Source organism: Chiloscyllium plagiosum, chromosome 19 (genome assembly GCF_004010195.1).
Source record: "Chiloscyllium plagiosum isolate BGI_BamShark_2017 chromosome 19, ASM401019v2, whole genome shotgun sequence".
Lineage (NCBI taxonomy): Eukaryota > Metazoa > Chordata > Chondrichthyes > Orectolobiformes > Hemiscylliidae > Chiloscyllium > Chiloscyllium plagiosum.
Window position 1 is genome coordinate 57,381,581 of NC_057728.1, and position 11,590 is coordinate 57,393,170.

The 11,590-nt window shown below is 37.0% G+C and overlaps 1 protein-coding gene across 6 annotated transcripts in view; it reads right to left on the reverse strand.

Annotated features, from left to right (window-relative positions):
* LOC122559857 (ubiquitin carboxyl-terminal hydrolase 15-like) overlaps positions 1–11,590 on the reverse strand; it is a 107,921-nt gene that overhangs the window by 21,319 nt on the left and 75,012 nt on the right. For 5 of the 6 annotated variants that reach the window (XM_043709978.1, XM_043709977.1, XM_043709980.1 and 2 more), the window contains 6 exons: positions 9,751–9,895; positions 7,508–7,681; positions 6,075–6,233; positions 4,873–5,097; positions 3,290–3,373; positions 3,104–3,198 (listed from right to left, as the gene is read on the reverse strand). In XM_043709978.1, the coding sequence (XP_043565913.1) occupies positions 3,104–3,198; positions 3,290–3,373; positions 4,873–5,097; positions 6,075–6,233; positions 7,508–7,681; positions 9,751–9,895 (882 nt within the window). Of the gene's footprint in view, positions 1–575; positions 803–3,103; positions 3,199–3,289; positions 3,374–4,872; positions 5,098–6,074; positions 6,234–7,507; positions 7,682–9,750; positions 9,896–11,590 lie in introns of all 6 variants that reach the window. The other variant, XR_006314572.1, reaches the window with a different exon arrangement.

Sequence of the window (11,590 nt, forward strand, 5' to 3'; positions counted from 1 at the left end):
CCGAGAATGCAACTTTTACAAAAAAGGTTTTGTGATTTACACATGAAAGAAGTGAAACTATCACTGTATTCTAACAGATGGAAGGCTCAACAGACAATCAATTTTTCAATGTATAACTTCAGTTACATCACTGTAAATTTTTGCTATAAATTCTGTGTTACGATCGAGCCCTCCACTATCACCTGATGAAGGAGCGTCGCTCCGAAAGCTAGTGTGCTTCCAATTAAACCTGTTGGACTATAATTTGGTGTTGTGATTTTTAACTTTGTACACCCCAGTCCAACACCGGCATCTCCAAATCATAACAAAATGATTAACTCATTAAAATACCTTGAAACAACTTTAAAGCACTAAAGGAATATTGGCTGGAGGTAGTGTAACATTAGGCATAAATGTCTTTTCACTAATTCTTTAATAAACAACCTTCTGATATTTCCTTGATGTCTACCAGATTTTAGGCATTTTCATTGTAACATTTTGATAATATTGAATTTGATTGGTATGTCTGAAGCCATGAAGGGAATCTATTGCTTTGAATTTTAAAAATTGAACAGAAAATGTAGATTGATATTTACAGCTTGGCAGCGACTGTCAGTTTGGATCAGGTCCTTTGCCAAAAAAGCCAGCAGACAGTGGATTCATGCTCCATTCAAGCAGCTGACATTCAAATACAATACTGAAGGAGTGCTGCATTGTTGGAGGTGATGTTCTTATTGACCTGGTCAACCTTTGCTTCCTCTCAGCAAACTCACTTAATGTGAATTTACTGCTCAATTTATTGTTTCACTTTGGATCTGGCTATCTGCAACAAATAACACACAACTATTGCTTAACTAAAGTAGAGAAAATACCAAGAGACACAAAACAGTGTAATCGGTATAATGAAATCACTACGCGGTTGAACTGCCCTTGGTGGAATATTCATCGCACATTTGAAAAATTCTTAGAATTTTTTGTCATTTTGCTTAGTAGATTTTTAAAACAATAACAGTAATTGTTGGGGAAATTTGCCCAATAGGTTGGAGATCACAAAACACAGCTCGAAGTGAAATTGACAGTTTATTGCAAGCGATATAGTTGGAAGAGAAATTGACTAGGCTGACACAGAACTGACAGTCTGCACAGGTTGATCAGATTTCTCTTCCCAGAACTGGGGATGAGACCAGTTTTATAGTAATGCTGCACAATGACACTGATTAAGAAATGGGAAACTACAATGTATCTGGAAATGGAGTATAGTTACAAGGATGCTAATTGGAAAGCAAATATCGGATGAATGTCCTGTTCATTCACACAATGCAACATCCTGACAGTAACAATGGTTCCATTCCTTTTCACAGGTAGATGTTAATGTCTCTTCTGAAGTGGTGAGGTGCTTCCATTGTCCTGAGCTTGGAGCATGTCCCTGCTGGCACCTTTCTGTCTGACCTGCTCTTTGTGTCACTTTTGTATTGCTGGGTTGTGAAACTGCCCTTCGGGCTTTGAGATATCTGTGGTACTCTCATGTCCATGGGAGCTTAAAGCGTATTCTCTTGTCTGCGTGCTGTCTGATCTGGCTTGAGAGCTGCTTAGGAATTCTGGGTGTTTTGGTACATTTTGGCCAATTTTGCTTTTGTGGGCCTATCGTGGGTTAGCAAATCTTTTCCCACAGTAATTATGTGTTATATTGTTCCAATGATTGAATTCAGTAGTCAATAGAAAGATCTAAACATTATAAAATTCTTGTGCTTGTTGAAATCATGTTTTAGAACTGTTAAATTGAAGGTTCACAATGAATGAGCTGCCAGAGAAAGTCGTGGAGGCTGGTACAATTATCACATTCAAAAGACACCTGGATGGGTATATGAACAGGAACAGTTCACAGGGATTATGGGCCAAATGCTGGCAAATAGAACTTTGATTAATTTAGGATCTGGTCGGCATGGATGAGTTGGACTGAAAGGTTTGTTTCCCTGCTGTACAACTCTATGACTATGACTCTATGATTGTGGTTTACCCTCTTTACAAATGGTGACAACTTAAACCGACAATTTAAGCACCTTGGGATTTCCTGAACTTGAAAGCTGCTGTACAAATACAACTTCTTTTGCCAGCATTATGCAATACAAGTCCCTCATATAAGACTCGCTTCTATATGCGTAGCTGTGAATGCAGCATTCTGATTTTTGTCTGTTTTGAAGGATTCGATGGACTACACTTAAAGGCTGTGATAGAAAAAGAACTCCAAAGAGCTTTAGCCAGAGTTGCATGTTCACAGGGTGCATATTTGTTGTTTATTCATGTTTGTACACTTTCCTTCAATTCATTAACAATTAGTTTGAACTAATCATAAAATCAGCTCATTAAACAAGAGCAGTTAGGTCATGAGTCTATAATACTATATCAATGAAAGAATGTGATAACATTTCCAGTGCTTTGGGATGTTCTACAATATTGAAGGCATTAAGTTATCCATTAAGATAATGGAAAGAAAGTGCTTACGATGAAGCTAAGGGACAAAGTGAAGGGCTGCAAGGTCTGTCTCACACACACTACTTATTACAAACACTCGCTATAGCAAGTAACTGCATCTGGCAAAAGTTTAAGACCTGATTATCCAAGATTTGGAGATGCCGGTGTTGGACTGGGGTGTACAAAGTTAAAAAAGGTTTTGTGATTTACACATGAAAGAAGTGAAACGATCACTGTATTCTAACAGATGAAAGGCTTAACAGACAATCAATTTCTCAATGTATAATTTCAGTTACATCACACTGCAAATTTTTGCTATAAATTGTGTGTTATGATCGAGCCCTCCACTATCACCTGATGAAGGAGGAGCGTCGCTCCGAAAGCTAGTGTGCTTCCAATTAAACCTGTTGGACTATAACCTGGTGTTGTGTGATTTTTAACTTTGATTATCCAATGCTGCACCTAGATTTTCAATCATGATTTAAAAACTAATGACTAATGTGTTGAGCATCTAGATATTAATATGCAAAATAAATGCAGAGTCATTTGTTTTCAATACAAATATATGCAGTCAAAACTTGTTTTATTAAAAGTGGGAACTTAGATTTTGCAACAATCATGATGCTATAATAAAAGACACACAATTACTTACATAAAGATATCATCTCTTTCCATGATGCTACTGAGGTTCTCATCCGTGGAAAATATTCTATGGAATCGGTGGTTGTATATATCTGTGACAACCATCTGAACGCAAACACAACCATATTATTTTAACCATTATGAAGAGAGAGAAAAAAATGAGGTTGTTCAAAACTGCAATAACTTTGAATCTTACTTTGTCTGCAGGAACATCTGACAGAGTAGACAGTGCAGCACACAGATCGGAAATAATGCCTATTTTAGGAACAACTACTTTATACTAAAAGAAAGCATAAGAATGTCAGTTAAACAGACAGTTAATAACAACAAAAGTCCCAAGTGAAATGCATACAAAAGTTCAATTGCATAAACTATATAAATAAATGTCAGTTATTATAAAATGGCCCAGATGATATCGAACCTCAATGAAGTTACTCTAAATGCAGTTACATTTCAATGTTTAAACTTTATCTTGTGACAGCTTGTTTTTCTCCCCCATACTATCATTACTGCAGCTCTGAAAGGACTCCTCCTCCGGTGTATCTACATGTAGATTTCTCACAATGATATCCTTGGTTATGGATCAGTCTAACTACTTCTATCAACACCATAACCACTTGTTCCAGACACGATTATTCCAAAGCTTTCCTTTCTGGTCTTCCATCTTCCTTGCACCCTTCACGTATGTTCTGCTACAATCTCTCTTAAGGTGGACAGAACAAATGTTGCTGAGATGAAAGCCAAAATGGATTGTTTGCCAACTTTTTCCCAACAGAATGTAGAGATGGCAGTAATGATTGGAGTCACATAACTTATTTCCATATTACAAATAATGTCATGCTACAACAGAAGGCTCTTGTAGCACAGTTCCCCACCTCTGAAATGGAAGGCATGGATTCAAGCCTGATCTGTTCCAAAGGTGTCTCATAACACTTCTGAACACGTCTTGTTATTTGGGACTTCAGATGGCTCATAAATATCACAGGAACACGAATAGGCTAATTTAGCTCCTGAAACCTGTTCTGCTAATGAGATTATGATCGATCTGCTCCGTATCTTTCTATACTTTTGATTTAAAAATCTATCAATTACAGCTTTAAAATTAACAATTAAGGAAATGTGAATTGCTGTTTCCAGAAGATTTTTTCTAAAATGTGACCACCTTTTGCATGGAGAAATGGTTGCAAATTTCAATCCTGAAAGCTTGCAGTCTAATATTTAGAACATGCTACCTAGTTCTAGTTTCCCAACTACTCTTAATATTTTACATCTTTGGCCTTTAGGAAACCCTAATGATTTTCTCATCAAATTAACTATTCAGATATACCCAGTCTTATGTTTCCTGCCCTTTCCAGCCAGAAAAGGGATTAGACTGTTCATTAAAAACATAAAGCTTGTTCACTGCCTATTGTCTCATATCAATTCTCTTCATTGTACCACTAATAGCAAAACATCCTACTTTTATTTCTGGAATCAGAATAAATCTGTCTCTATAGTTCTCAGCCTTCAAGACCTAACTTTTTCACTTTTGTCTCTATTGTGAATCCTTATTTCTCTCCCATGGGCTGAAGTACATTCACCTCCTTTAGTTTCTCTACAATGGGCTTCAGGATATTTTGTACATCAAAAATACTATATAAATGAAAGTGATATTGAAATTGGTGTTTGGATATTTAACTATTTTCTCTATTGAAGAGAATGCAACCATATCAAAAATCTAAAAACCTACCAAACTAATTTCTCTAGTCCTACTGGAGAGTTAAATCTTGCTTTTCATACCTGCACTGGTTTGCTGAGTGGCTCCATTCTGACAAGGAAAACCTCCAAAGTGCGTTCTTTTTTCAAGGGCAAAGGAAGTGTTAAATAACAAAAGGGATCAAATGTCACAGAAACCTTTGAACATTCGGGACAAACAAGAGTAGATTTAAAAAGACCGTGAAAAATGTCAACAATGATAGAATCGTTCCGTTTCCTGTGATTTTCCCATGCTTCCTTAGCAACCACCTTCAAAGAAAAAGAAAATGAGACCAGTTTTAGAGGATAAAACTCTGCTTACTTTTTACCTACAATTGATCAAGTTTTTTTAAAAAAAAGTCTGATCATGGGATATGGATGTCCCTGGCAAGGCCAAACTTATTGGTCATCCCTAAATGCCCTCAGAAAAGTTGTAATGAGCTGCCTTCTTCAATTGATCTAAAACAATTTGATTCAGCACAGAGGCTTCCTTGACCATTTCACAGGTATTTAAGTGTCAGCCACATCGCTTTGGGTCCGGAGTCACATGCAGGCCAGACCAGAAAATGATGGCAGATTTCCTTCCATAACACACATTCGGCTTTGTGGTTAACACAATCAAGCTTTTAAATCCAGATTTACTCAGTGAATTAAAATTCCACTAGCTGCTTCCTTGGAATCTGCATCCTCATCCCCAGCGCGTTAGCTTGGTCTCTAGATTACCAGTTCAGTGATTTGGCACTATGCCACTGCCTTTCTCTCAACAAAAGTATTTAAAACTGTGACAATTAAGAGTTTTGTTGAAAGAAGCCATTAGGTCAAGTGCTTTATGCTGACATTTCTATCCTAAACAAGCATCATCCCACTTCAGCTAACACTAAAGCATAGTCTCATTCATTTTTATTTCTTGTACTTATCCACTTTTAATAAATCCAGGAAAGAGAACAGTTCTGATTTTATGGAGTGAAGTAAACATTTGCTTAGCCAAAAGAAAGCTAGTCAGCTGATGTGTTTTGGTCCATTAACAAAAAGCTCTCAATGTAGGTCAGAAGCTAACTAGTCCAAGTTGGCATTAATGTTTTACCAGCATTTTGAAGACTTAAACACTAATTTTAAAAAGTGAATGCAGAAAGAGAATATTTCACATTGAAAGCATTTTTCCAGTGATCACAGTTCACCTTCAATAATACTATATACAGCAAGGAAGCTCCTCCCTAAAATGAAAATAAAATTGCAATTGATTGTACCTCATCAGGTCTGCCTTCTGCATCTTTCAATTGAATATACGGTTTTTTTCTAATTCTATTCAAATCTTCATGCAAGCCATCAAGAAGAAAGGCCAGCAATTCTTGAGAGTCCTGTTGCTGGTAGCCTGAAAACTGGGGAGCAAAGCGACCAACCTGTGTCTGAAACGACAGCATGAATATAAGCTATTAAAAACCTAATGGCAATGGCCATGGAAATGGAAAAAATGAGGGAAAACTTTACCAGATACAGGAAGGATAGTGTGAGTATTATTTCCACACACTTGTCGAAACACCAAGTACATTATGGATCATGCAAGGCTGAACTGCTTTGTAAACGCCAATGTTGTGATACTAAAGAATAGTGAAATCAAATAAATGTAAACAATTGGGTATAAACTCAAGGTTGCAACATCTACTTCATTTAGCTGCCATTTTACAATAAAACTTTTATATGACAATATAACTACTTGTTTGCTTTTTCATGTGGTTCATGATGGAAGGAATTAAAAGCATGTCAATGCACAAACCTTTGTCATTGTGTTTCAAGCTGAATCTTTTAAAAAAGGTACAAATAGAATTTTTGTTTTCTGTTTTGAGGTGGTTTGGAGATGGAGATGCCAAAAACCTCTGTCAAGAGGCTATTTTTTTCAGTCCCCCGTAATGATATGGCCTCTACTATCTGTCAGAAATGCAAGAATTAAGGGACCAACAGCCTGTCTGAGATTGCAAACTTATAACAATATCTTTTGAACAATCCCAGAGATGGTTCAAATCATTCACACATACAGATGCATTTTCTGAACCAAAGCCTTTGCTCAGGTATGAATATTTTACCGCAACTGTGCACATGAACTCTCATAAATAGACTACTGGCATTTTCTTTAACATCCAAAGCCTTTGGAAGATATCAGTGTAGACAACTATGTAGGGATATAGGTTTGCCTAATATAGCCTTGCACGTTCTGTTTGAGGGGAGTAAACATTAAACTTATAGTTCAGCTTGAGTTAGGTGCAAAGGTTTTGCCTTCATCCTCTGTGCTCATAATTAAAAAGTGAAGTCCAGGTCACAAGAGAACAACAGAAATTGGAATAATGCTTGTCCATTTGTGACATTTTAGTGACACTTCAGTGTCTTTTGCTTGGTCAAACTGTATTTATTTTATATATATATATGAGGTTTGTTTGAAATTGAGGTTACATAAATTTTTATAACCTTTCAATTTGTCAGTTTATTCTGTTCATTATACAATTAAACTTCTTTCACACATGACACAACAGAATTGAGGATAAACAGGAATGAACTTCATAATAGAGGCTGCACCTACTTACTTTGCATTTAAATTTCACCCGGTGCAAAATTTCATTACATCAAAGAGCTTAATTCAAAAGATCAAATACCAGTCTTTATTTCCTCTATGTGTTTTAATACATACCTTAAATGCCCTTGGTGTAACATAGCTATATTTTCCTGACCACATCTGCTTGATGAGATCTGCATAAGCATTAGCTATTTCTCCTTTCATTCCCAGTAAGTTGTCATGATTTAACTCATCCACATATTCATCGGATAGGAAGTATTCTGTCAGTGGAGGGGTATTACTCAAACACTATAAGAAAGATAAACTTGTATAAATTGACAAACAAACTAATCCCAACTGGTTTATCAAGAATTTCTTTTTTTAAATAAGGCTGACCAATTGCTACAAGTTAGTCAGAGCTGACTGAATATTGCTGTGAAATGTAGCAAAAGTGGTTATCTTTCAGTTGTTGCAAGAAGTTGGATGACTAATAGAGAGCAAACAATAGCAACACATCCTGTGTTTATGTAGTCTGTTGAGATGCAACATGAGCATTTTTCAGAGTCCAAAACGCACATGCTGAATGAACAGGAGGATGAAGTTTCAGTTGCTAATACGTTTAAGTCACCAAGGGGCAGCATGTAATTAAGGAAGACGGAGGAAAATGGACTTGGTGAATTCACAGAAATAATAGTGTCCGAGGCAAAGTTATTACTGGGGTTGTTCTGGATGTGGTTTGAATATAACCCAAGATAAAAGCAATTGAATTGCTCAACAACAATGTCAATGGCTTTTCCATCCCTGGACAACCTATTCCGCTGTTTTGCAGTAATTGATTCAACTTGCAACCAGAAGTACATATTAAAATGGACATAAAAACAGATAAACCAAGTTTTAGTTGAGAGATTTGTTTGCACCTACAAATAATGACTAAGCATTTCTTAATCACGCTGAGGATCACTGGACCTGAAACGTTAACTCCGATTTCTCTCCATCGATGCTGCCAGACCTGCTGAGCTTTCCCAGCAATTTCTGTTTTTGTTTCTGATTTACAGCATCTGCAGTTCTTTTGGTTTTATTTATTATTCACAGCCACTGAGTTGAAACCTTGTAATTCTTTGCCTAAGTGTTCTGTGGGTCTATCTAAATCATGTGGACGACAGAAGAGACCAATAAAACAGCTCACTTTTTCAAGGGCGGTTAAGAACATTTGATACAGGTACAGTATTGTTAGAAAGGGGAGTTTCAGTCTTTGGACCAAGTGACTGCCAAGAAATAGTGACTAATACCAAGTCAAGAAAGTGGTGGAGGTGATGTCCCCATGTGTCAGTCATCTGTTTGATTTTCTGTGCTAGAAGTTGCAAGTTTGGAAGTTGTTGACAGAAGTTTGGAAAGGTGCTGCAGTGTAAGTTGCAGATAGCACACATTCCTGCACTGTTGGTGGAGGGGGTGAATGGTGCATGAAATGCTAACCTAGTAGGTTGCTTTGTCTTTGATGATATGCAGCTTCAGAGAGAGCGTCAAAAGACTGTGTCAAAAGACACTGGCCAAAGGGCCTGTTTCCACACTGAGTAATCTAATCTAATTTAAAAATGAGGGCAGATATGCACTTCAATCTTTACTTGTTTGATGCTTTGCAATTACAAAATCACAATGAAAAATATAGAACTTGTTTTTATAAAGAGCTTCCACCTGCTCAAATTTAAAATGATAGGTGCACAATCATGATTTTTGAAAAAGTCAAATCACCCTGTCCTCCAATGTGAATGGATTTTGTTAACAATTTTAGGATCTGGACAAGTATCTTCGCCAAAGTTAATTAATTTTGTCATTTCTGCTTGTTCTTATGACTGCACAGCATAAAGCTTCAGCAGCATGTCTCACTTTTTATCAATGATTGTATTACGAACTACCAATGAAAGGAGTAAATAGTACACTATAACGTTTTCAAGTCATTTTCTGTGACAAATCATGTTACTCACAGGTGGAACACCAATTGTTTTTATTGCAAATTATTTTAAGACAAACTAGTTGCAGGAACAAAAAAGCTGCATTAAATTGTCACTCTTTCAAGGAACACTTTACAACAGAGTTAAATTACTGACTGCACTGGCCCATGCAAGACTTTAAAAATCATCTGTACGATCATTAACACAATCAGAAACTTGAACCATAATCTAACAAGTGCAACTGACCACACTTGCGTGGTTTTACTCAAAGCAGAAACTTACCACCCCACGGACATTTCAGTGAAAATGTTTCAGATAGCAATATTTTCTACAGTTGCTTTATATAAGTTAAAGGCCACAAAAACTCTCAACTTCAGCACTAAATATTCACAGCAGTAAATGATTACAGATCTCTCGATAACAACCTACCTGGACAGCTGAATTCATAAAACAAGTGTTACCCAAATTACTTAAGCCACACAGGCCACTCTGTTCACTGTGTCTTCCTGCATCGAGATAATCGTAGCTGTTATAGCTAGAATATGGGGGAATACAGTAGTTTGAATTTTTCACACTGAAAGAAAAAGAATGGAGTCTTTAGTTGAAAAAGAAAAATTATCACTCTTAAAATAACAAGCATGCATACATTTATGAAAAAGGTAATATCAGGGCTTACACCTAAAGTATTTGCAACTACAGATTAAAATGTTAAGACTTAGAATAATCCGGATATGCATTGCGGGGCACCAAAAACATTTTCCTGTATCACTGTCATAACGCATAAATCTGTAGCACTACTAGCCCTCCTACATAAGCACTGGGATCACTACCATTCATTTACAGGAGCTCTTTCACAGCTCACTTTGTTTTCCAAATTTGTGTCTAATTTTAAGCAGTCTGACTTCATACACCAACAACATAGAATCATCTCATTTCTTCCTTTTTACAGCATGAAACCCATCATGGAGACAAGGTTAACAGCAATCGAGAAGGAAAGGGTGAGCTTCAGTTACAGGTGAAGGTGCAAGCATTCCAGAGGCCTCCATGACATCACTGGTTCAGTACATTAGAGGTTCTATTTATAGTGTGGTCTGCTAAGACAGCACAATCTAGGCTTCACATGCAGTGAGGAGCCTGTGGAGGAATAAGGAACTGACTAATGCATCCTGGCAAGCAAGCTGTGCAGAAAAGCTGTGACTTGGTCAATTTTTTGATGGGGGAAGTAGGAAAAGAGAATATACTGGCCCTACTTCATTTGTGCATAAAGGAAGTCCACTTTGAAAATAAAAAGTTGCAATGCTGTGCAATCTGATTTAATACTTCCTAAACACTAAGTTTTACAACCTCAAGGGCTTCAAAGCAAAATTAGCAGGGATTTTGGGGAATTGGTGTTGTCATAGAAGTTGTAAAAATGATGAATGTATAAATGAATGACTAATTCTAAAACTAATTTGGTCTCTCAAGGTCACTTACAAAGAGTATTGATGAGAAAGGCAACACACTCCTGTTTAATAAAGTATGATAACTGTACAAAGCAGTTTAAAAGCTATGGTCTGTTAAAGTTAGGCTCCAAAATGAAACTGTAGAAACAAAAGTAATGCTGACATTACATAAACAATTCTGATCACTATCCAAATAAAGAATGTAACCATAATCGACATAACCCTACCTCCCAAATAGAAAAACAAACAATTTTGCTTATATTTATTTTGCTAACTGTTGAAGTTATTAACTTAGTTGATGCGCCATTTCAGCTACACAGTGTATTTTGATTGAGGAAGTGCAATTAGTCTGCAGGTACTCAGATTGAAACATCAGGACAACTCTTAAAATATATGATGGGCACAGCAGCAAAGAGGAGGGACAAATGAAGAAATGACTAAGCCTGTCTTTAGATCTTTTTTTCAGGCTATCCTGAAGAATCCCAAAGTCAGAGTCATAGAGATGTACAGACCCTTCGGTCCAACCTGTCCATGCCGACCAGATATCCCAACCCAATCTAGTCCCACCTGCCAGCACCCAGCCCATAGCCCTCCAAACCCTTCCTATTCATATACCCATCCAAATGCCCCTTAAATGTTGCAATTGTACCAGCCTCCACCACATCTTCTGGCAGCTCATTCCATACACATACCACCCTCTGCGTGAAAAGGTTGCCCCTTAGGTCTCTTTTATATCTTTCCCCACTCACCCTAAACCTATGCCCTCTAGTTCTGGACTCCCCGACCCCAGGGAAAAGACTTTGCTGATTTATCCTATCCATGCCTCT